This window comes from Anopheles gambiae, chromosome 2, assembly GCF_943734735.2.
Source record: "Anopheles gambiae chromosome 2, idAnoGambNW_F1_1, whole genome shotgun sequence".
In the NCBI taxonomy this organism is placed as follows: domain Eukaryota; kingdom Metazoa; phylum Arthropoda; class Insecta; order Diptera; family Culicidae; genus Anopheles; species Anopheles gambiae.
Window position 1 is genome coordinate 42,870,705 of NC_064601.1, and position 21,890 is coordinate 42,892,594.

The 21,890-nt window shown below is 46.2% G+C and overlaps 6 protein-coding genes and 1 pseudogene across 11 annotated transcripts in view; 2 read left to right on the forward strand and 5 right to left on the reverse strand.

Moving 5' to 3' along the window:
* LOC1271543 (uncharacterized) overlaps positions 1 to 13,286 on the forward strand; it is a 178,745-nt gene extending 165,459 nt beyond the window's left edge. Inside the window, exons 8-11 of the mRNA XM_061640981.1 lie at positions 2,639 to 2,764; positions 2,983 to 3,147; positions 3,858 to 3,972; positions 12,151 to 13,286. Of these exons, the coding sequence (XP_061496965.1) occupies positions 2,639 to 2,764; positions 2,983 to 3,147; positions 3,858 to 3,972; positions 12,151 to 12,764 (1,020 nt within the window). The 3' untranslated portion in view covers positions 12,765 to 13,286. The remainder of the gene's footprint in view (positions 1 to 2,638; positions 2,765 to 2,982; positions 3,148 to 3,857; positions 3,973 to 12,150) is intronic.
* Positions 2 to 1,296, reverse strand: LOC133391046 (putative cyclin-dependent serine/threonine-protein kinase DDB_G0272797/DDB_G0274007). The gene is made up of 3 exons (XM_061641001.1): positions 1,203 to 1,296; positions 398 to 1,042; positions 2 to 215 (listed from the first exon to the last, which is right to left on the reverse strand). Exons 1-3 carry the CDS (start codon positions 1,249 to 1,251, stop codon positions 109 to 111), a joined length of 801 nt encoding a protein of 266 aa, XP_061496985.1. The 5' UTR covers positions 1,252 to 1,296; the 3' UTR covers positions 2 to 108.
* On the reverse strand, positions 4,236 to 6,488 carry LOC1271549 (uncharacterized). The gene is made up of 4 exons (XM_310368.8): positions 6,258 to 6,488; positions 5,836 to 6,044; positions 5,525 to 5,720; positions 4,236 to 5,444 (listed from the first exon to the last, which is right to left on the reverse strand). The coding sequence occupies exons 1-4, from the start codon at positions 6,298 to 6,300 to the stop codon at positions 5,161 to 5,163; spliced, it is 732 nt and encodes a 243-aa protein (XP_310368.7). The 5' UTR covers positions 6,301 to 6,488; the 3' UTR covers positions 4,236 to 5,160.
* Positions 7,081 to 16,829, reverse strand: LOC1271550 (uncharacterized). 6 transcript variants are annotated; one of them, XM_310369.8, is made up of 5 exons: positions 16,022 to 16,398; positions 11,337 to 11,547; positions 9,465 to 9,751; positions 8,532 to 8,659; positions 7,081 to 8,455 (listed from the first exon to the last, which is right to left on the reverse strand). In XM_310369.8, the coding sequence occupies exons 3-5, from the start codon at positions 9,736 to 9,738 to the stop codon at positions 8,189 to 8,191; spliced, it is 669 nt and encodes a 222-aa protein (XP_310369.6). In that variant the 5' UTR covers positions 9,739 to 9,751; positions 11,337 to 11,547; positions 16,022 to 16,398; the 3' UTR covers positions 7,081 to 8,188. The 6 variants fall into 6 exon arrangements, with proteins under 6 accessions (XP_310369.6, XP_061496989.1, XP_061496990.1 ...); XM_061641005.1 differs by having other exon boundaries at positions 11,333 to 11,547; XM_061641006.1 differs by lacking the exon at positions 16,022 to 16,398 and adding an exon at positions 15,618 to 15,633 and having other exon boundaries at positions 11,333 to 11,547.
* A 16-nt stretch (positions 16,830 to 16,845) lies between these two features.
* Positions 16,846 to 18,340, reverse strand: LOC1271551 (uncharacterized). Its single transcript, XM_310372.8, has 2 exons — positions 18,168 to 18,340; positions 16,846 to 17,869 (listed from the first exon to the last, which is right to left on the reverse strand). The coding sequence occupies exons 1-2, from the start codon at positions 18,304 to 18,306 to the stop codon at positions 17,328 to 17,330; spliced, it is 681 nt and encodes a 226-aa protein (XP_310372.3). The 5' UTR covers positions 18,307 to 18,340; the 3' UTR covers positions 16,846 to 17,327.
* Positions 18,341 to 18,602: 262 nt separating this feature from the next.
* On the forward strand, positions 18,603 to 19,690 carry LOC1271552 (zinc finger protein with KRAB and SCAN domains 2). The gene is made up of 2 exons (XM_310373.7): positions 18,603 to 19,056; positions 19,139 to 19,690. Exons 1-2 carry the CDS (start codon positions 18,744 to 18,746, stop codon positions 19,537 to 19,539), a joined length of 714 nt encoding a protein of 237 aa, XP_310373.6. The 5' UTR covers positions 18,603 to 18,743; the 3' UTR covers positions 19,540 to 19,690.
* Positions 19,619 to 21,338, reverse strand: LOC3290909 (uncharacterized; annotated as a pseudogene).
* Positions 21,339 to 21,890: the final 552 nt, after the last annotated feature.

Genomic DNA, 21,890 nt, shown 5'->3' on the forward strand with positions numbered 1-21,890 from the left:
CTTTCAGTAAAAGAATATACACATTTATTCGATGCCCATTTTCCTGCTCAACCGGTCAGCAGGCACTTGTTGTGTTGTGGCGGGGTCTTTTTGATCAACCTCGGCCTGTTAGTTGTGTCGAAAGGATTTACAGCCAGTACACTTCGGGTTTCTGCATCCGGTCACCGTTGACGGGGCTTGCTGTTGTTGTACGACCGGCATCGTGCAGTTCGCATCTTTGGTAATAAAATTACCCGTCCAGCGCAATGGGCAGTTGGGTTCCGGCGTTCAAGAAACAACCGTATGTGGTAGAGTGTGGGAAGAAATGGAAACGAATAAATCACGGTCAGTAACGTGATTGGCGCGTGGGTCGGTGAGTGGTTGGTGAAACCAGTGGACAAAGTTTAATTTCGCTTACCGAAGAAATAATGAGCTTCCGTCGTTGAGCCTTCCGGATGATGTGTCGACGGCATATGGATCGGGTACGAGGAAGTTGGAGCTTCTTGAAAGGATTGCATTGACTGCGACTGCTGATGTTGCTGTTTGTACGGTTGATGTGTACCAGGGTAGCCGGCAGCGACAGCATTACCTGCCACAAAGTCTGCCACGGTTGGCTGGTAGTTAGGTCGTTGCTGTACCTGCTGTGCTGCCATCGATGGCTGGTGCTGGGTGGTTTGCAGATATCCTACCGGTGGTTGGGCCGATGTCGAAAAGCCGGCCGGTCCGGCTTGGGGAGATGTTTGCTGGACCATAGCCGAACCGACATACATGGGACCGGCGGAATTACCCGCGTTTGGCTGCAGCCCGGGCTGTTGGGTCATGTACGTGGTGTGCTGCGGTTGTTGGTGCATCGTGCCTGACGGCAACACTATGCACCCCATCGGCTGTTGCTGCATGTGGGGAAGGTGAAGATGTTGTGGTGCTTGCTGATACGAGGCTTGCTGCTGGAACGTTACTGCAGCCGGTTGCATCTGCTGCTGGTGAAAAGCCATCTGCTGCTGCTGCTGCTGCTGCCCCTGCTGATGATTATGGTGTCCACGTTGCATCGAAGCACGGCTTCCCGCTAAGAACATAAAGATCAGATATCAACGTACACACTAGCCCCAGTCATGTTTCTTTTTGGGGGGACGCCCGAAATCACGTCGCAGTTGGTTTGCACCATCGCAAAGTATTCTAAGAGCATGCCTACGGGTTCAAATTAATTAACTCATCGGTTTACTTACCCTTCGATGGCGGAACTGTCGTCGTGGGTTTTGAGGAATTTTGTTTCATGTTTCACGTAAAAAATTTGACAAAAAGGTTTGTGTGTGTGTGCTTTGTGGACCAAAAAAATTAGGCAAAAACGCTAATGGACCGACGGTGTTCTGGATTTGAAAAGGTTTCGCGAATGCTGGACCGAACGGTTCGAACTTTGAAATGGAAATGTTCCGAGCCAGTCGACACTAAGCCTACTATGAATTGATTTCAGCTGTGTCGTAGTACGTTGCTGAGCGGATCTACAGTGCACTGTGTGAAAATGGTTTGCAATGCATGTAGCGAAATAGTTTTTCGTAATGGAAAATAATGGTTTACATTCAGTAGAAGTCATGCGTACGACCCGTTTTATCTGAAAAATAAAGTTAAAAGTTACATTACACGAAACTAATGGAAGTGGTGGAAAGATGATTAAATAGCATAGAATTGAAATCGATGGTTTTTGAGCAAGGTCAGATCAGATTTTCAATCACTTCAGCAGATCACTCGGTACATGGCTGGCAGATAAGACATCCAAATCGCATTTCCGGATTCTGTAAGTGTTGTAACCAGTCAATGGCATTTTTCTAACTGCCACTAAATACGCTAGCATCGTACAAAACGGTCCACTTATTCAAGATATGGCCCAATACATGTTCTGGTTCCATTCCACTGGATTGTTACGTTGCCCTGTCATTCCAATCGGGTCAAGAAATAGTGGATTAGTACTGTTGTTGTACTATAATAAGAATAACATTTATTTTTCCAGGTCCTCAGGACCTCATGATACTCAAATTAGTTCAGTATTATGAAATCAAATGGCAACGGGGAAAAGATTTAACGCTTTTGAATAGTTTAATAAAAATTCCTTCAACACCTACAGCAATAATCAGTTGAACTGGTCAAGCCAATTGTCCCAAGAAACTTATCCTATACCGAACGTTGATAGTCTTTTTTGGCTGAAGTCTGAAGTTGGCAGATAAGACATTTCATACGACATAACAAATCACTAGAAGCATAACTACTTTTCTCCTCCTTTCTGCACAATGGAACAATTTATTCAACCAACATACTAAAATTCGGTTCCAAGCACACATCATATTCATCTTGTTCCATTTCTCTCGTGCCAGATACGGCCGCAATCCATGACAGAGTTGTAATTATTAAGACATTTATTTATACGATTTATTTCCGTGACCTAGAGATACAACACACACACAGCGCTGCATTACTGCTGGCTCGGTTTTCTTCCTTCATACCCTATTCAGCTTGTGTCTTCTGTGTGCTTAACATGCACCACTCATGTGCAGCAGTATCGCTCGGACGGGTCGTAGTGTCCCTCCAGCAACGGAAATGATACAACCATTCCCATTGTTTCGTTCGTCAAAACCCTGTATACCAACGCTTGCTTTTCCTACCATTCCAGCTCGATGGGGCCACGTACCATGCCAAGCAGGACACATCGGCGGGAGGAGTGGCCCGGAACATCGCCGAAGGGATTTACAAAATTTATGGTAACGTTAATCTGATTTCGGCGGTTGGCAACGATCAAGTGAGTAGTGTAAGCGGAGGCAACCACTGGCTAAGCGACGCATCCTTTCACACATCCGGCAACAGCGTGTCATCCAAAGACATCATGCTAAAATAATAAAACTAATTGCTCTTGCCACCCGGGCTGTGCTGAAATGGCGTCGCAAGGGGTCACGGGTTTTGTTTTCCCCACTTTCCTTCGACTGTCGTCTTGAAATCGTTGCTTTTCCAACTTCACAGAATGGGACCTACATTCGTAAGCTGCTGCCAGAACATTGCGCATCATCGATTATCACGCTTGGCAACTGCCCAACGGCCAGCTTTTCGGTGCTGCTCGATCGGAAGGGAGACTGTCGACTAGTGGTTGGCGATATGCAGGCACACCAAGCGATTACAACGGACTGGGTAAGTACTTTTCAGGGTCACCCAGTCAGTCAAAACAACAATTTCAACAAATGCACTTCATTCCGACTGGAAATCACTGTTTGCAGAAAAATGCATAATTTTGCATTCATCATCATCTTAGGTCAATTAATCTATGCAAAATGTTGACCTATATTGCAAAACATCATTAATCAATCAACCTCGATTGCTTCCTCTTCAGTTTAATGCATACTTCCAGCGAATCTATTTCATAAATCAATCAAATTGATTTACACATAACTGCACAGTAGTGAGAGATACAACAAAAGAAACAATAATATAGAAACAAAATCCATCACATTTGTGTGCAGGCCAGGTTCGTGCATCAAACCCCAAACGCCTGATGACACTGAACTGTAACTCCCTCAGACGTATGCATAAAATATGTAGGTTATGTAGGAATTAATACCTCGTTTCAATATTTACTGGATTTTTTCGCGTTTTTTAGCAGCGTGCTAAAGCTTTAGCTTATGTTTAAGACGAGAAGAAAAAATAATCTGAAGTAGATTAATTCTACCGTGTTTTTAAATGGTAGTTAGAAATTAGATTATTACATAGAATATCCGGACCTAATTCTACTAAAAATTAGAATAATACATTATCATATACTAGTGTACAACACATCTAACTTCTAGCTCCTCTCATTTGGCTATTCTTTTCCTTTTTATACTTATTGGATTGGGCAAATCAAGATCAAATCACACAGCCAGTTGATCCAACAGTCACCAATGACTGTCATCGATGCTAATGTTAGCGAATCTGCAATGGAAACCATCTTCGAAGAATGTCTACGATTCAACAAACCTGGTGAGTATCATTGTTCTACCTGTGTAAATCATTTGAAAAAGATAGAAACAATACATTTGAATATATTTCATGTTGCACAAAGCAATTACAATAGAATCCTTAAAGCAAGCCCTCCTCTAAAAACCATTTGTGAAATTCATTTCATGAGCAATCTTGTACTACTTATAAATCGAATGCGTGATGGGTAGTAAAGGTAGAAATGTGTGATAATGCTTCATTTTTTCTCATATCTTCACCGCAAAACAAGCAAAACCACCAACTGGTTTACATTTATTTATCAAAGTTTTATTTCGATTACAACAATCACTACTACCCTGCTCTACCGGTCCGGTCCTTTGATATGCTGTTTAGTTTTACATCGAGCATTTAGTGCACTCTACGTGCGAACAAAAATCTCAAACTAAACATGCCGTGGCAGAAATGTTCATACGCTGCCAACTGAGGATGGAATGTGGGCGAATTGTTTTTGTCTTGCTAATCTTAAAGAATTACAGAATTATACAATTAAATATGGACGTCAAAAAGTATGTATACTTGAGAATGTTTGCTTTCGCTGGACCAAAGATGTGTTTGTTAAAATATAACAAATACAAGGGCATATTCGCTTAGAGTTGTGCCCATCTCGTGTGGTAAACACATCTTACTTACGAGTCTTTATGATTTGGGACGGAAAATGTTAATAAACGAGTTAAGAGTAATTCAAAATTCCTAAACGCTACGTACAGATAGATCTGCGGACGGACGGATGTACCGAATAGCTACGCATAAAAGCATACAAATAGTTACGATTACAGCTATAAGAGGGTGCGCATTTTTTGCTTCCGCGTTGCATTGCTCCAGGCACTTGTTCAATGGCAGTGCCTTTCAGTTATGCTACGAAAAAAGACAATTATTTTAAGGCCACGCGTGTTCGATGATGCTTTGAAGTATTCCAATTATTCGGGCACTTGTTAAGGGAGGTGAGATTACTACGTTGAATACGATTGGTAAAATACATGTGTGCATACGGAAGTGTCACGTTCTGCTCTGCGTACGCTTCCACATTTAAAGACATACACTGTACGAACGTTGATATGACGGTGAAGGGTATAGTCCCTTTTGCTGTGCGGTTACCAGAGAGGTAGCATACATATTGGATATGAATGGGATGGGTAGCGTTCGAGCTGCAGGAACCTTTCGCTAGCTCACTTAGATATAGCCACCACTGTGCAGACTTCGGCTAGTGTGGTGCGATGGATGGTATCCCGGTTCGTGCATCTGCATCTGCATGACCAAATTCTTCGCCTCACGTCGCATTTCGTATGACTTGCGTGATTCCTTGTACAGTAGCAGTGCAGCGAGCCCGAGAATCATAAACGATACTACGGCCAGTTCGTACGACCACGACAGGACATTAAACTTGGGGTACATCAACCAATCGCGCCGGTAAGCGTTTCCACCGAAAATGGCCACGGCTAAGAACATAAAGAATGCTGCAAATGGGAAAAAGAATGTGCTGATTACATCGAACCTTTGTCGTACGGAATACATAGCCAGGTAGAAGCTCACTTACAGGAAGATGCTATTCCGGCAAATGAAATGCTGCTTAGCAACCATTCGTAGCGCAGTACAAACTTAAGCGGCCACCTGACAATCTCGCAGGCCATAATGATGAGCGAACCGAACGTAAACAGAAAGGAAATCGTTACGAATCCCTGCACCACCATCAACCATCCCGGCAGCAGGTATTCCCTGATGACGTAGTACTCCTAGACGAAAGTCGAACCGACAAGAGCATAAGCAGATTGTTAATTAACAGCGCGAGACGAGACACGCGTCATTAGCTTGCTGCTGGATCGCTTGTAGCGTTCTCATTAGACGTACCTCGCTGAAGATGTGATGGCACCCGTTGAACTGTTTGGGAAACTGGTAGTACGGATAGGTGAAATCACGGAAACAGTACTCCCACAGGCCCATATTTTTGAAGCTGCTGAAAGATTCCGGATACGACACGATCCAGTACGGGGAGCAAAAGCTCATCAACAGAAATACGGCCGCGACGTATGACAACACCGCACCAATCACCAAAGCATCTGTAGGAGAGCAGAGAACATTGCTCAATATTAGGCGCTGTCCAATAATTCATAAACAACATGTTTTGAAAATGTTTGGTAACGTTTTATCAGGTGCACTTCATTTGTTTACACTAGCATCGGGGGCTGTGCACGGATGCAATAAGGGCGAGCCCCGGAGGCCCCCTTAGAATTCCTTTGCATAGGAAATGCCAATGAAATTAGCACACTTACTAGATGCTTTCGGGTATTCATTCTTTTCCACCGTCGACGACATCGCAGCAGAAGGCACTAGGATGATAGTGAAACGAAATTTGATGCAAAAAAGGTGACAAAATTAACTATAATAAAGACTGCACAACAAAACACCATGCAAATACCACGGAACCGCGACCAAGCAGTGTACAGCAGTCAACAGTGAGCAGCTCCTCCCTTTTTGCGTGAGAAGATTTGCTCACTATCGATCCGACAACTGTCAGGGGATGAAATGTCACAACAGTAATTGCCATGGCTGCCAACTTGACGGCTGGTGGGGGTGTAAAATTCAAATACAACGTTGTTAAACAGGCGTGGTCCTCTAGAGCAGTGCTCTCCAACCTTTTTAGGATGGCGGACCACTTGGCTTTGAAAATACATTTGCCGCGGCCCACATCTATTGAGGGCAATCATTTTGTAGGCTTAGTTCAGTAAAGTTTTTCTTTAATGAAAATTATGTTTATGTTCAAAATTATGTTTAGTTATGATATTGCCTGTTGAAAATTTAATATTGATTGTGGAAAAACAAATGCACGATATGTATCGTAATAAGCTTTTCTTTTTGCAAAATCTTTTTTTTCACGGACCACTTCTGTTAACGTCACGAACCACAGGTTGGAGACCACCACTAAAGAGGTATCTTTTGCAAACACGTGCTTCTAATTTGTGCATTTTAAATTGCATAAAACTCCCGGGATAGTTTCATGAAACTCCGGCTCAACATAATAACATTTTAGTTAAATAATTTTATGTATTTTGCTGTATTTTTCAATCTTCTTTCAATTGACAGAAAAGAACTGCATTTGGTATTTCTTATAAATTTTATTATTCCGTCTTGAATTATTTTATTCGCAGTAAATTTGATTGTTACTTAAAAACCTTTCTCTCTACCTTGAACACATTACATTTTTTGCTACTTTTTCGCACGCTACCGATCATATTTGATTGTAAAAACATTTACCAAGCTTTGTATATTGCTCATTCTTCTCATCGTACCCAATATTCTCGTCGTTTTGGAGTGATTCGTTGTTATTCTACAAAATTTGTATTCGTTTATCGAGATTCCAAAGTTTCGCAATGGAATGTTAGGATCATTGTTAAGCTCTTGAATTTCTTTTCCTGTACGTGTGAACGTAGGAATGTGGTGTGTTTGCTTTCAATCAAAAGATTTGCTTGTTTATCTTATTTAAGGCAACTTTTACAAGCAACTTCTGCTGCTGCATTGCTTATGGTGGTGCGGTTCTTTTTTATCTACGAATATGGGGTACAGTAAAATCTTTCAAATGCAATTCCGCTACAAACCTGAAGGCAATTAAAGCACACGCCTTTCGGTTGTAGATTAGTACGTTTATACATTACATAATCATATTCTGTTTCGTATTGGCAACATCTTTCGAGCATGGAAATAGTCGAACCGCTAAAACGGAAGTGCAAGTAATACTAAAAATGGACGGATGCTGTTCCGTGGAAACGTAAAATTAAGACATACACTACAAAAATATAGCTTTTTAAAAACAGTAGAAGACACTTGAATAGCTTCAGCTTGGACGGTACGCTGATTGAGATTGCCTTGCACAACAGACTAATCTTTCCTATAAACTAGGTACGCCGCTTTTCCCTATAGCTGCTCCTTTTCGCTCACTGCGGACCTACTGAAACGCCATTCGCCCCTTCGTCACGACTCTGGCCGCAGTTCGGCACGATTCAGAGCTTCCCCGTTGTTAACTGTTGTACTTTGCGATGATGAAGTCGAACTCGATCGATGGGATTATGGGATTATGATTGGTACGCATAGTTTGTGCGTCATACAATGTGTTGTGCGCTGGTCGAACGTTTTGCTGCGGTCATAGCGAGATGGGGACACGCGGTTAGTGCGTGTTTGCGTGTGTGTGTGTGGGGTGTAAGGCGACTTATGCTTTCGATTCACTGTCCATCTGGAACTGGGTCTGTGATTCCTTCAGCTGTCGCCGCTTGCGTGCCTGCACGTGTGCCTCGGTGAAGAACAGTGAGGATGCGACGGCACACGCCACCACACCGATGCACGCCAGGATGAATGACCAGCCGAACCAATTGTTCGCATGTTCCGGCATCCACTTGTCCTTGTTGCCGAAGCAGGCGAACACGATCACCCCGATGCTGCCGCAGATCGATGCCGCCAGTGTAATGAAGCTGATTGCCTGATTAAGCAAAGTAAAGTCGAACAATATATTAGCATGGGAAGCAATATCATTCAAGTCGTAATCATTTCTCTACCTTGATAAGCTTGACAAAGAACTTTTGGTCCGGTCCGGCACACAGGAAGTACAGGAGCACCAAAACCATCGCCAATATTACACCGATGGCGCAGAGCGTGTAGAAGAATTGGGTGGCCACCATGAACGCTGTAATAGAGTAAATCATACATCATTACTTTTGAGATTTTGTTTGTTTTTCGTGTTGGCATGAATTGGACAAGTAAATCTTTTGCTGTAAATCAAGGATGAAAAAACTTGTTTTAGCTGAAAATTTATTGACGAGAAACACGTACAGTGAATCCCTGAAGAAAACGCAATAAATCAATTGAAAAAAAAATAGTTTTTTTCCAGTAATACAAGCAATTGTTAATTCATTGTTTGTAAAAATAATTGAAATATGAAACAAACAAAAAACACCATTTATCAATGTGAATTGAATTATTAAACGTAGGACATCGCGTGTTTCATACGAAAACCTAACGGTTGCATGCAGTTACCACCTACTCACAAAAGGCAACCAACCAAAAAAAAAACCATAACAGAACAATTTTTCTGTGGTTAACCATTTCCAGCTGAATTTCCTCCAATTCGTAACACGCGCGCATTAGTTTCGTGACCGGAGTTGTTCAATTTTACATTCTAACACCCTCGCCACATAGAAGAATAGATGCTCGGCTCGGTGGGTCCATAGCACGTGATTACCCCTCCGCCCCGCTGCAATGCGAATTGTTAAATCGCTCCAACATGACTCACTGGATGCACAGTTCTGCCGAGCATCGACTGCCCGCCAATGTCAACAATTGATCGGTCTATCCACGCGGAACCGCTACTATTAATTAGTTCAATTAAAGCATCTCCGCTTTCCGCAAACGTCTATCGGGCCGGGGTTTTCCTTGTCCTGTTCGTGGTTAAATGGTGACCTTACTTGCCGTCAGTACACAACTATACTTACGTGGAATAAGAAAGCCGCGTATCTCGTCGTATCCGGTCGTGAACGGATCGTACACCCAACGGCAGCCGACGAAAAAGCGACGCTGGTAGTCATCGTTCACGTCTGGCAGCGACCGGAAGCAGTGCGTCCACAGGCCCAACCGGTCCAGCTTGGCGCCGGTAATGCGATAGTCGCTTACCAGCCAGCTCGGCGTGGCAAACGCAACCAGCACCGTCACCAGCGCGATCACGAACACGCCAACGCCACAGTTGCCCGACAGCGAACGACGCTTCATCGTAGCTAAATCACTGAATTGTCACGAAAAAGAAGAGCAAAAAAACGATGATTAATTTTTCGATCGTAGGAAAATCGTACAAGGAAAAATGGAGCCAATAAAAATGAATGAAAAGCAGAGTTTTAGGCGACGGATGGGTTTTGCAGAAGCAAAGCGAGAGATATTTTTAAATGTTTGACCTCTGTAAGGTGCACAGGTGTAGTTGCACCCTTGCGCATTTCTCAGTCAAGCGTGTCGGCAAAAACAAGTACATAACGCAGAAGAGGAAGTGCATTCTTAATCAAGCCCCCGCTATAAGACGCCCCTCTTTCTATTAGCATGCATTTAAAGTGCTTCAGACACGAGTTCTTTCTCTTTGCTTTGCCAACCGAGTGTTCCGTGCAAAAATGTCACCCTTCTGCCATTATTGGAAACGGTCGTACCCCTAACTTAAACGAAACTACCCGACCATTACCGTACAGCGGCAGCAGCAGTAATCCAACCTGTTGCCCTGCCGATCGACGACACGCTAAAGAACTTCTTGCTGTGCCCCTGAGTTCTCACGAACGTTCCGCTAGCAATGGACGGAGGGTTGAGCCATTAGGTGAAAGTTTTGCAACAATTGCATTACACTAGGGTGAAGGTAAAGGGTTGATAAGTGAGCAGTGCCAAGCAGTACTAACAAATGGTATGCAGTTTAATGGTAATCATACGAATCCATCTGAAAGACGAAACCGATGTGCGGACAGGGTGATAGAACAGTTGTGCCCGATCGCTACAACATCACAGGTTGTTTCATGATTGGTATGTGAAACATTAAAACTATTTGCATTTATAAGTATATGCATTTTAAGGTCGGTAAAGTTGTGTGATTGAAAATGTGACACACACATGGTGGTTTTTACCTCCAGCTAAAAAGATTCACTGTACTATCGATAGCCGTTACGATTATATTGGCTGCTAGTTAACTAGTTGATCATAGTGTCGGTGTGTGAAGGATTTGCTTTGCGCTTTGTTTCAAATGAACAAACAACTTCGGTTTCCTCTCCAAAGACAAGTGCTGAAAATTTCACCTTCGAGAAAAACGTCCCTTTCCTCCGCTACCTCAACGCGTATTATGATTATTAGCAGTAAAAAAATGATCGTTCGTCACGAACATCGATGCGGTGTTGTAACGTAACTTCCGCTCCTTTTGAGTTAGAACGTTGTGGCAAAAGCAACCCGCAAGAGAAACGCAAAACGAACCCTACACTGGTCGCTAAGCACTGTTTCGCCAGTGTTTGTCGCACGATAAATAAGCACAATTATCTACCCAGGGTAATACCTTTGGAAAGGGAAATTAGCTTCATAACAGGCGTCATTACGCTGTGGCATTATTTTGAAGTGGCGCAAATCGTAGATGAAAGCTTTAGGTGCAAACATGCGCAGGGAAGCTAAGAAAGGGGGAAGCTAAGGTTTATAAAAGCAAGCCGGGAAGCATACTACGGGCGGGAGAGGATGAAAAGCTTTTGTATGAGGGGCATACATTTTGACCTCTGCTACTGTTTGTAGAAATGTAAAGAAATGCAACAGGGAAATGCACAATTGTCTTTGCCAGGGTGGCACCTGACACTACTCACAGCTGGCGGGTTTGAGACGGCAAATAGTGGTCCGTTTGTCAATAGGTCTTTTTACACCTTCACCGGGTGTTCCGATTCGGGCGAGCGCACACACTATTAGTTAGCGCTCCGCTGGCAACTACTACCGCTATCCTTGGGACGACTGAATGCGTTTCTTTGGTGAAACAGTCAATCAAGCTCAGCCCCTTACTTGCTTACATGCGGGCGGCACCTGGTGTAGACGAGAAGAGGAAGTCAGAGTAATGCACCGGGGGATACACACGCGGGGACATCGGAGGAGATTAAACGTATGGATAAGCCAAGGATGTCCTTGTGAGCAAACGGCAAAACCCAAAAAAAAACCTTCCCCATTGTCTTCTAATCACACCTGGCAATTAGCGTGACAATAGAACACACAGACACACATACGCTGTTTAACGGTCGGTGCATATCGGTGCGCGAACGTGTGACCCACTCCGAGGGCCGAGGAGCCAAATTGTCCCGCGGCTTATGACAACGATAGCATTGTTTCTCCCCAGTCTCTGTTTGGCTGCGCAAGCAACGGTGCTGACGGTGTGACAAAAGATTGTACCGCACATACCCAACCACAAATTGTTGACCGCCTGCGCTCCCGGGTCGGCTCGCGTCACCACACCATTGTTCCTCGGGCTCACTGCAACCGTCCGTGACACAGGCGAAAACCGCATGAGTCACGCACGCAAAGCTCTTTCCCGAATGTATTATGTTGAGTGTGATCGAAAACACCTTTTTAAAGCGTAAAATAATAGACCTTACTAACCATGCTTTCCCCTTCTCCGTTTCCTCTACGTTGCAGTGTTCTTCGAACCCACGGACATGCGGATTGCGGCAAGACCATTCGCCGCCAGGAATGCCAAACTGGCGGACCTCGCCAAACGTGCCGTCAAGTTCATCTCGCCCAACATTCACGAGCTGGCCGAAATTGCGCAGGCCCTACACTATGCCGGTCCAGTTCCGCGCAAGCTAATGGACGAGTACGCGACGCTCGACGAGCTGCTGGCAGACGTTAAACCGCTCGGCCTGTTTGTGAATGAAGCCATCGATCACGTGCTGGTAACACTGGGCCATCATGGCGTTGCCGTGTTTCGTCGCACCGCGGCCACGGTGCCCTTTTTCAACCCGTCCCACCAATACGCCCCAGTGCCGGAAGGTGGTGGCGGTTCCGGGCGTTTCTATGCCGCTCCGAAGCTAGCCCGCATCGTGAACGTTTCCGGTGCGGGCGATAGCTTCACGAGCGGATTCATTGTGGCCGCCCTCGCCGGTCGCACGGAGCCGGTGTGCGTGAATGTGGCCCTGGAGGCGGCCGGCTGCGCTTTGCAGGCGCGCAGTGCCGTCGCGGACCAATACTTCGACCGCACGCATCCTTGCTGGGCAAATGAGGCGGGAGCTCCATATCGTTCGCTTGACTAATACTTTGATGGGTGGGAGATGTGGCTTGGCTTTTTTTGTGCCGTGCGTTACGAGCCATGCCGACAAAAGTAGGTTAACATTTTAACGACATGAAAACGACCACCAGTAAAAGAGTGGGATAGTATGAAGACTATGGACATATTACACTAAAGGTAGGTGTAGGAAATTACCACATGGTAGCGACTGTATTTTTCGGCCGCTGTGAGCTACGGCAAGGCCAAATACAGTACTGAACCAATCTGGAACCCTCTACAAGCTTTCAAGATTCCGATCAAAGGACGAGATTTATATTAAGTCCTATCGTTTCTAGCAATGTGCTTGTACAATTTAGATGAAATGGAGAGAAAAAAAAACGCGTACAAAGCATTTTAAAATCACAAAGCAAGTGGCATTTTCACACGTCGTTGCATTCTTATACGCTGGGAACTGATCGCGGGAATGATCAACTGATCATTGGCGGAATGAAAATGCACACCACTGCCGCCCCTATGGCGATAAAAAAAAATCGTGTAACACACACTACCTTCCCGCGACATTCAGACAATGTTTATCTTAGAATGTTAGATTTTAAATAGCAAGCGGGTAAGAAAAGCGTTTAACAATTCCAGTCGTATGCATTGCACTGCCACATTCAACCTGTTCAGCAAACAGTAACAACCCTTCGCTGTCTACCTCCGATTGCCGGACGGGCGCGTATTTTATAAGTAGATTCAAAAGGAAGTATGCTAATTTACTCTTAAATAAAATGCTTGTTAAATGCTTTCGAGCTGCAACTGTTCGAGTAAAGTGCTAAAAAACGGCAAAGAATGTTGCACCCAATTAGCTTAGCAGCGGGCTTAAGCGCTCTTTACAACGATTGTGTTGTACTTTTAACAACGAAACATCTTTCTCGTGGCCAAACACATACAGGTGGGCATACTGTGGTCCCGCAATTGGGGAGGCAAAACAAAAAAGCTTTCATATTAAACATCATGGGAAGCGGTGGTCCACAGTAGTGATGGGGAAAGTTGGCGACTCCGATGCGACTCCAATCATTTCGGAATCGACTCCGGAAGGTAGGTCCGTCTAGCATTATCCGGAGTCATTCGAAATCGTCCGGAGTCGTCCAGAGTCGCCCGGAGCCGGCCGGAGTCGTAGAGAGCCGTAGTCCTCCGTAATAAGTTGGAGTCGAAGTCGTCCGGAGTCAACCGGAGTCGGCCGGAGTTCGAAACAAAGGCCTACTATGAAGTGCACGCGCAAAGTGAAAGACAAAGAAATGCCTGATCACAAGTATATTGCATCGGACGGCTTCTGTTGACTCCGGTCGACTCTGGACGAGTCCGAATGAATCCGACTCCGGTCGACTCCAGCGGCCTCCGGACGACTACTACTCCGAACGACTCCGAACGACTCCGAACAACTCCGGACGACTCCGGACTACTCCGACTCCGGGCAAAATTAGTGGTTCGGCTTTTGCCGGAGTCGTATACGGACTAACAATTGCCCGTGTCGGATCGGAGTCATGAGTGCGCTCCACAGAACACATCACCAGTCCACAGCTTAACCACCGGAAGCAACTGTTTGCTGTGGCGCTCTCGGTGAGCTGTGTGGCACACTTCTAGGCTGTGTGACGGCTTAACAATGTTTCGTTCCGCGTGCTGCAGATCGAATTTGGCATATTAGTCACTCACAAACACTGAAGTAAGATGTAATGTCCCACTTTTTTCCGTTATCCCCTGGAAGCGTTGGTGCCCCGGCATCCTGAGGAGTGGTGCTGTATTTGCATGCCACCGGGATGGGAATGGCCAAACAACAACTTCTGTTTTTCCGCTACACCACCATTCCTGGAGTGTGCAAACAACGCGGTACGAACGGTCGAGCCTCCATCGCAGTTTTGGGCCGTGGGGTTTTTCCCACTTTAAAAACCTGCCGGTGTGCCGATGAGCGTTTATTGTTGTTGAACGGTTTCGGCTCGTTTCGAGGATCATCGCTCGAACGACCCAAGTATTTGCTTGTGGCAAATATAAACCGCCCCATTTAGGCTGGAGCACGGGGCCCGGGAAAGCATGCTTGCAGGTGGCAATCGCACAGCACTTCAGCAGGCTCATCATCATCAACGGACGGCCAACCACCGAACGCGGTTGTGTTGTTGTTTGCTGCGATTGCCAACTGTTGCGCTTCGGGCAGGACCATGGGGCTCGCTGGTGGCGCTTCGCCCTAATGACGATTGGGCCAATAATTTTTCACACACCGATCAATCGAAGCAACCGCGTATTAAAAGTACATTTGAAAGGAAATTCCGCCAGTAGTGGCGCGATTGGATTTGTCCGTTCGTGGAAGGGTGTTATGAAGTACCGGCATTCTAGTTTTTTTTTCTTCACCCCGTCTTTGCGGTATCTTCGTCGGTACGGTTGGGAACGGAAGTTTTTTGAAATAGCGCGAGCCCCTCCCTAGACGGCGATGGTGATGATCACATTACGCGATGGTGTGTTTGGCGTTTGTCTCTGTTAAATGCCACCGTCGACCATTGCCTTGAATGGACGTAGTGTTTGATATCGTAAAACTGTTTGTTCATCACGATCGTTGTTATTCACGGAGCAGAGACAATTTGCGATCGCACTCTCGATGACACAGAACGGGGTAGAGTTCTTCCTAATTAACTCGCAATGAGTCACACACGGGCGACAGAGGAAGCCAACTAAAAGGCACTTTGGCATGTATAAGCACACAAACACACGCACACAAACTGCTCTGGGTAGGCAAATTCCTTGAGAAATGTTCTGGTTTTAGCACGCACGATAAATCTCCGCCCAAGGGACAAGAGGCGTCGTAACACAACCCACTGCTACTACAGTAGATCCCAACCGCACTCACACAACCCACAGCGCACTAACGCCGATGATGTAGCCCGATGCACCGCGGACCGCGAAAGCACAGAGGACAGCGCCTACTCTTCGTCGTCACCTAGCCACACACAGAGCAACACCGTTCGATTGTGATTTCCACTGCACCAATATCGTGTCACCGTCACCGTGCACCGTACACTGTCGTTGGGGTGTTGGTTACGAGCGACGGCAGCATCTAATGGCACCGATGGTTGGAGGCACCGAGGAACAATCGGAAACACGCACGACGCTGGCTCACACACGGGCACCACACCTAGGAACAGCACCAAACTCTCCCACACACACACACACCCCACCCCACCCAAACCGAGGTTCCGGAACACAGAGGCTCGCAATGTGCGTTTCTTATCAAACACCTTTCGGAACACTTACACTGTTGTTGTGGTGGTCTTGGCACGCCCAGATAGAAGCTCCGAATTTTGTTGCATTACTTCGCCACACTGCGCGTGAGAATGAGAAGAAGTTGCCGTCTTGGCCGTCGTCGTCGTCGTCGTCGTTGTCCAAAACGTGAGACGAATACGCGCGTCGTTGTGAGATGAAACTGGCTGGCTGGCTGACTGCTTGGCGAGTAAAACCTGTCCGCGCCCGTACCCCGCACGTAATGACCGTACGTGTGTGCGTGCGTCTGTAAAGCGAACAGTGTGAAGGGGGTTGAAAAGCGGCCAACAGAAACACCCGAACGCGCCCTGTCGGACCAGTGAGGGTGGGAAGGCAAGGGATTAGGGTTGTTAAGTTATGTTGCAACGTTGCCACACACAACCATGGCCGTTCGCTTTGTTCCACCTTCTCCGTGGTGAGTTTAGTCGTAATGAAGTGGTGGTGGTGCTACACGGCTTGACAAGTGGGAAAGAAAACACACTACCACTACCACCGAAGGTTCTGTTTTGAATCAACATTCGTTATGAGGCTACGCGGAGGGAAAGGAATACGGAAGATTTTTCTTCTAACTTCACTAAAACACAGACAATTTCATCTTTAGAACACTAAATTCAGATTTTATTACAATTAAGATTATAAACTTTAATCGTTCATAAGCTAATCCATGGCTTAGTAAAGCTACGGATTAAACTAATGGTTGAGAAACGCTGTCTTTGCCAGAGAAATACACCACGCCACGTTAGGCAGTGGTCTATGTGGTTCATATGACTCAGTGTTGACGGAAAATCATAAAAAAGGAAGTTGTACAGCTTAACAAGTTTATTATTATACATTTTTTTTATTAAAACGTTGCATGGTTACAATTTAAAAGAAGCTTCTATTTATGATGTTAGCCTTTGAGCGGCGAAAAAATTGACCAGACGTCAATTACCAAACGTTTTCCACTCTAGCGCGACACACTAATGAACATTTAATGAGCCAAGCACGATTTGGGCTGCAAACGTGTATTGCATTTTATTCCTACTGTTGGACGGATTCTTTTTCTTCACGAGATTACTGATCTAACCTACAATTCAGCACGATTTACGCGCACTTCCATATGCTATTAAAACGGTTCGTTTTCCTCCAGAATGGCGAAAAAAAACGGCTGTCAATTGTTGTGGGTGTAAAAAAACGTTCTTAAATCTACTCTAGCAAGGCATTGTTATACGTTCACGGGGGGGAAAGAGCATCTTCTTGAACTGAGGACTCTCTCCGACCGGTCGTGGAACGTGGAATGTTTGGCCTGGTTGCGAACGCCCTAAATATCGGTATGTCCACCGCGATACTTCCGCTCGTCCATCGTGTACGCAGCGGCCATCTCCGTGTTGGCAATGTTGTTCAGCCTCCGGTACGTGGCCCGGCGCGCTTCGACAATGAACAGGACGCCTGCCGGGAACAGGGCGAACGTGCCGACGACGCCCAGCGCGAACGACCAGCCCATATCGTTGTGCTCCCAGTTCGGCATCCAGTCGCGGCTATCGCCGTAGCAGCCGAACGTGGCCACCGCTATCAGCCCGCACAGGGCAGCGAGCAGCAGCACCGTCCCGTTCGTCAGCAGCAGCATAATGTAGCGATCGTTGTCCCGGGAGCAGCTCAAAAACATCAGCGTCATGATCACGCCCATCAGGAGCAGCGTGAAGCAGAGCGTGAAAAAGAACTGCACGGCGATGAAGAACCCGGGCAGTATGTAGTCGTGGATGATGTAGTACTCCTCCTCGAATATCCACATGCAGCCATTGAACGGATAGTCGTACCATCGGTGAATGTCCTGGAAGTTGCGCAAGCACAGCTCCCAAAGTCCTGCAAAATGGGACAAAAGGAGAGAAAGAAGGAAACACTTACTCATTTTGTTCGTTCGCATCACAACTGCCTTTCCCAAACAACACCACGACAGCTGCTGTGCCAATGTTTGTTTACACAGTCCCCCATTTGGCTTTGGCACTAAACCACGTTCCTCGCCCCCCGCCCCCACACACCCAGCAGCGTCCTTCGAACTCAATCATCAATGAACAAGCGTTGCGATTGATGACACACCCCAACTGCACGTCTTGGGTTGCGTTCCGGTCACGGACGCACGGCGCACAGCTCCCGTACGTACCTAAATTGGTAAACTTTGGATGCTCCAGTTCGCCATCGGTTTGTAGCCAGTAGGGAGAGCAGAAAGCGATCAAAATAAACAAAAAGGCGAACGCCGTAAATCCGACCGCAAACTTTCCCGTTCTTGTGCTTGCGCCCATTTTGACGTTTGTATGAAGACTGAATCAAGCTGCAGGAATGAAAGTGATGGAATGCAGCGGCGTACTCGAACGACCACTCGATGACCGATGTACGGTAGGTTCAAAATGTGTCTTACAATCAATCACGAAAAGTGTGATGTTTTTGAAACAACTTAATAACTTTTTCAATCGATCTGCCGTACAGGGGGTTAATTTTGGTTCGTTTCATTTTAATTCGTTTCTCATTTCTCTGCTCGAATTGTCCACACCACTTCTATGTACACCTTGGACGATAACTGCTCGAACAAATAGCAACCAAGAACAACATGCAAAATAACCAACAACAACACAACGACGACGACGACGGCCAATAATTGACGCGCCTTTCATGTAAACAAACGGAGAGGCTCGACGCGTAGCGCTTGTTTTGGTGCATTTTTTGTTCAGACCCGCTTGAAATGGCCCGCCGGAATGTGTGGACGCCGGAGGAAACCCGGGAACTGCTGACGATCATCAAGGAGCTGGATTTGATGAAGCTGTTCGGCGAGGAGCGCAACACCAAGCTGTACCAAATCACGGAGAACGAGATGAAACAGCGCGGGTACTTCGACAAGGACGCTTTTCAGATCGAACACAAGTGGAAAAATCTAAAGCGTTCGTACTACAAAACAAAGCGCGAAAACTACCTGGCAGAGTCGTGCGAATATTTCGAGGAACTGGACGAGCTGATGGCCATGAAGCCACCGGCACCGTCGAGCTCCAAAGGCAAAGGTATGATGATATTGTTCAGCAAGAAGGATACTGTGCCTGTAGTCCTAACGAGATCTCCTCTACCTCCCTTTTCCGCTTCCAGAATCGGCCAGCCAACCGAAGCGACCGAGAGCGGTGCTGGAAAACTTTGACGTGCTGCTAACCAAGCTGGCCAAGGTGGATCGGGAAAATAACGAAGAGTTTTTCAAAAAACAGAAAGACCTAGTAGACTACGAGTTTGACCTGTTCACGCATGACGAGCGCCAGTACACGACGAAGGTGTCACAGATGCTGAACCGCAACATGAACGATTTCTGCGTGAAAGCGCAGCAGATTTTGTTGCAGGAAGGGGTGGTGATACGGATAATCGATGAAACGCCCACCATGGAAGATAGTACGGAGGAGCTCGAGCTGCAATGCAGCGACCAGCTGGCGCACCCGGTTGTGAAGAAGGAAATTGTGAAGGAGTTTTACCAAACGTGGCGAGAGGAGGAACCATTCTAAAGTGGGGGGGTGGTGCTGACGTCCACCGTTTCCCCGGCACACACATGCTGATTGATAAATATTGAAAACGAAAATTCAATTATGCTAAGTAAATTGTAATCATATTTAGTTTATTCGTCTCAATAATCATAGCCTAACAAATTGCATAATATGTTTTTGGATTGTTCCTTTAGTTTCATTCAGTTATTTCCCTCGCCGATAAAATACACCTGGTTGTATTCGATCGTCCGGAACAGCACATACTTCGAGTGTAGATGCTCCTTGAGTACGTCCCGAATGGATTCGCCTTCGACCGTGGTCGTGTAGTTCAAACTGGCCGATCCGTCCGGCTGCGGATACTTTTGGTTCGATTCTTGCAGCGCCTCCGACCACGTCTCCAGGAACGGGGTCTTGTTCTTCTCGAGAAAATTGTGCAGAATGCAGCACGTCAGCAGGATCTGCGGCACGAAGTTAATGTCTATATCGATCTTCCGCTGTAGTATTCGGAATCGCGCGCGCAACCGATCAAACGCTTCGTCAACGGCGACGCGTGCCTTGTTCAGATGCTCGTTAAAGGTTTCCTCCTCCGTCGTCGTCGGGGTCATGTAGCCGTGCTGTAGCCAGGGCAGCAGCGGGTAAACCGTATCCGACACGATAAAGGATTTCACCGTGTTTCCGTTGATGTTCTGGGAAGGCTGTTGGGAGAAGAGACACGAGCCACGTTAGTATGATGGAAGGTGCATTCCGCGCGCTCTCGAGCAGCTCTTACCAAGTCTGCGCCGTCGAAATGTTGGTACAATCCAGAATCACCCAGCACCACACTGTCCTCGGTTGCACCGACGTGTCCGCACGTGATGTGTCTGAAACTAGCGATAGGGGAAGAGCAAACCAATGGCATATTCAGTTTGTACATCACACCGTTCCGCACAATACTTACCAATGATTGTTGTCGACCACAGCCTGCAGGATCAACGAGGGCCATTTTCTCCCGTTGATGTAATTTTTCGAATCAGCCAACGACGGTGTGATAGGAACGTGCAAACGACCCATCGCCCCAATCACCAGCGGAATGTCGCTCTTGTCCTCGAAGCTCTTGCTTATCTCCGCCATTTCCTCCTGGTCAGGCAGATAGATCTCCGAATCCATGTAGTTTTTCACCAACGATTTGCAAAACTGATGCACACAGTTCTTGACCGTCGCCTTGTGCACGCCAAACATATTGCCGATCGTGGTGTAGTCGGCCCCGGTCGTTAGCTTGTACAGCCCGATGCCGACCTTCTTCTCCGCGCTGCAGGACTGGGCCGCCAGCAGCGGATGAGGGGCGAGATCCTGCCGCAGCATCGCCACCAGCGTGTCGTACATGGCCCGACCCATCCGGAAGTAGCGCAGCAGATCATCCTCGTTGTCCTCCTGCTCGAACAGCTCCCGGAACCACTTGTCGTTGCGGCTCAGCTTCCAGATCTTGCGCGTCGGAATGCTTTCCAGCAGCTCGGCCTCCAGTTTGGAGCTCCATTCCTTGCGATGGTTTTCCCCGTTTCGTTTCAGCTGGTAGCGCAGTCGCTGAAGGAAAATTTTCGACCGTTTTTTCCGGTTCGCATCGTACTGCTTGAACAGTTCCGCCTGCTTGGTCGCGAACGTTAGGAAGAGGTTCTCCACCACTTGGCGTTTATGAGCATTGTCCATAGTTTTCCAAGCCAAAATTACCGCGTATAAACGAGAGCCAATTTTGCTTCGCGCTGTTCCGCGAAAGGGACGCGCACTTCAAGCAGGGTTCTTAACTTCTGGCGAAGCGGCCCGTTCAACATGGTGCGGGTTTTTGACGTTCAAAAATCGCTGTATCTCGCTCATTCTCTCTAGGGTAACTGTACCCGGTTTCGGCAGTGTACCTATTTTCGGCAGTGTAACTAAAAACGTTCAATTCTGCACAAATCCGATAAAAATGTCTTAAATGACACAATTTTGCAATGAAAGTATAGGTAGTTCCCGAGATACGCGGTATTTCATTTCATTTCATTTCATTTTATTTATCTGGTATCTGTTAAGGACCTATTAAATTACAGGAATAATTCTGGAATTTATCTGTATTTTTTATTTGACAGAAAAATCCGCTTCCCTAATGTAATAACAAGCTGGGAATTACGGAACGGTTTTTTATGTAAGATTTATCTTTTTATTTACAATAATATTTAAATACCTCGGAAACCATAATAATGTGAATCTAAATAAATATTTAAAATATTTTTTTGCTGAAGGAATTGTTTTACGATAGCACTTTCAGATCTCCTTTAAGATTTTCGTTTAAAAAAAAACCGTTTTACACCTTGACAGTGGAAAATTCTCCTTCGTGACAGAATATCATTTTCCTTGGGAAA

Bases quoted from the DNA above. Each gene is read 5' to 3' on its own strand.
- LOC133391046 (XM_061641001.1), bottom strand. From the start codon at position 1,251: ATGAAACAAAATTCCTCAAAACCCACGACGACAGTTCCGCCATCGAAG. The intron at 1,043-1,202 runs GTAAGTAAACCG...TTATGTTCTTAG, and splicing joins GACAGTTCCGCCATCGAAGG to CGGGAAGCCGTGCTTCGATG. The intron at 216-397 runs GTAAGCGAAATT...TTATTACCAAAG, and splicing joins GGAAGCTCATTATTTCTTCG to ATGCGAACTGCACGATGCCG.
- LOC1271549 (XM_310368.8), bottom strand. From the start codon at position 6,300: ATGTCGTCGACGGTGGAAAAGAATGAATACCCGAAAGCATCTA. The intron at 6,045-6,257 runs GTAAGTGTGCTA...GCTCTCCTACAG, and splicing joins TGAATACCCGAAAGCATCTA to ATGCTTTGGTGATTGGTGCG. The intron at 5,721-5,835 runs GTACGTCTAATG...ACTTTCGTCTAG, and splicing joins GCCATCACATCTTCAGCGAG to GAGTACTACGTCATCAGGGA.
- LOC1271550 (XM_003436578.2), bottom strand. From the start codon at position 16,077: ATGCAACAAAATTCGGAGCTTCTATCTGGGCGTGCCAAGACCACCACA. The intron at 8,660-9,464 runs GTAAGTATAGTT...ACTCTATTACAG, and splicing joins ACGCGGCTTTCTTATTCCAC to CGTTCATGGTGGCCACCCAA. The intron at 8,456-8,531 runs GTAGAGAAATGA...TTGCTTAATCAG, and splicing joins TCTTTGTCAAGCTTATCAAG to GCAATCAGCTTCATTACACT.
- LOC1271551 (XM_310372.8), bottom strand. From the start codon at position 18,306: ATGGGCGCAAGCACAAGAACGGGAAAGTTTGCGGTCGGATTTACGGCG. The intron at 17,870-18,167 runs GTACGTACGGGA...CCCATTTTGCAG, and splicing joins TCCAAAGTTTACCAATTTAG to GACTTTGGGAGCTGTGCTTG.
- LOC1271552 (XM_310373.7), top strand. From the start codon at position 18,744: ATGGCCCGCCGGAATGTGTGGACGCCGGAGGAAACCCGGGAACTGCTG. The intron at 19,057-19,138 runs GTATGATGATAT...TTCCGCTTCCAG, and splicing joins GTCGAGCTCCAAAGGCAAAG to AATCGGCCAGCCAACCGAAG.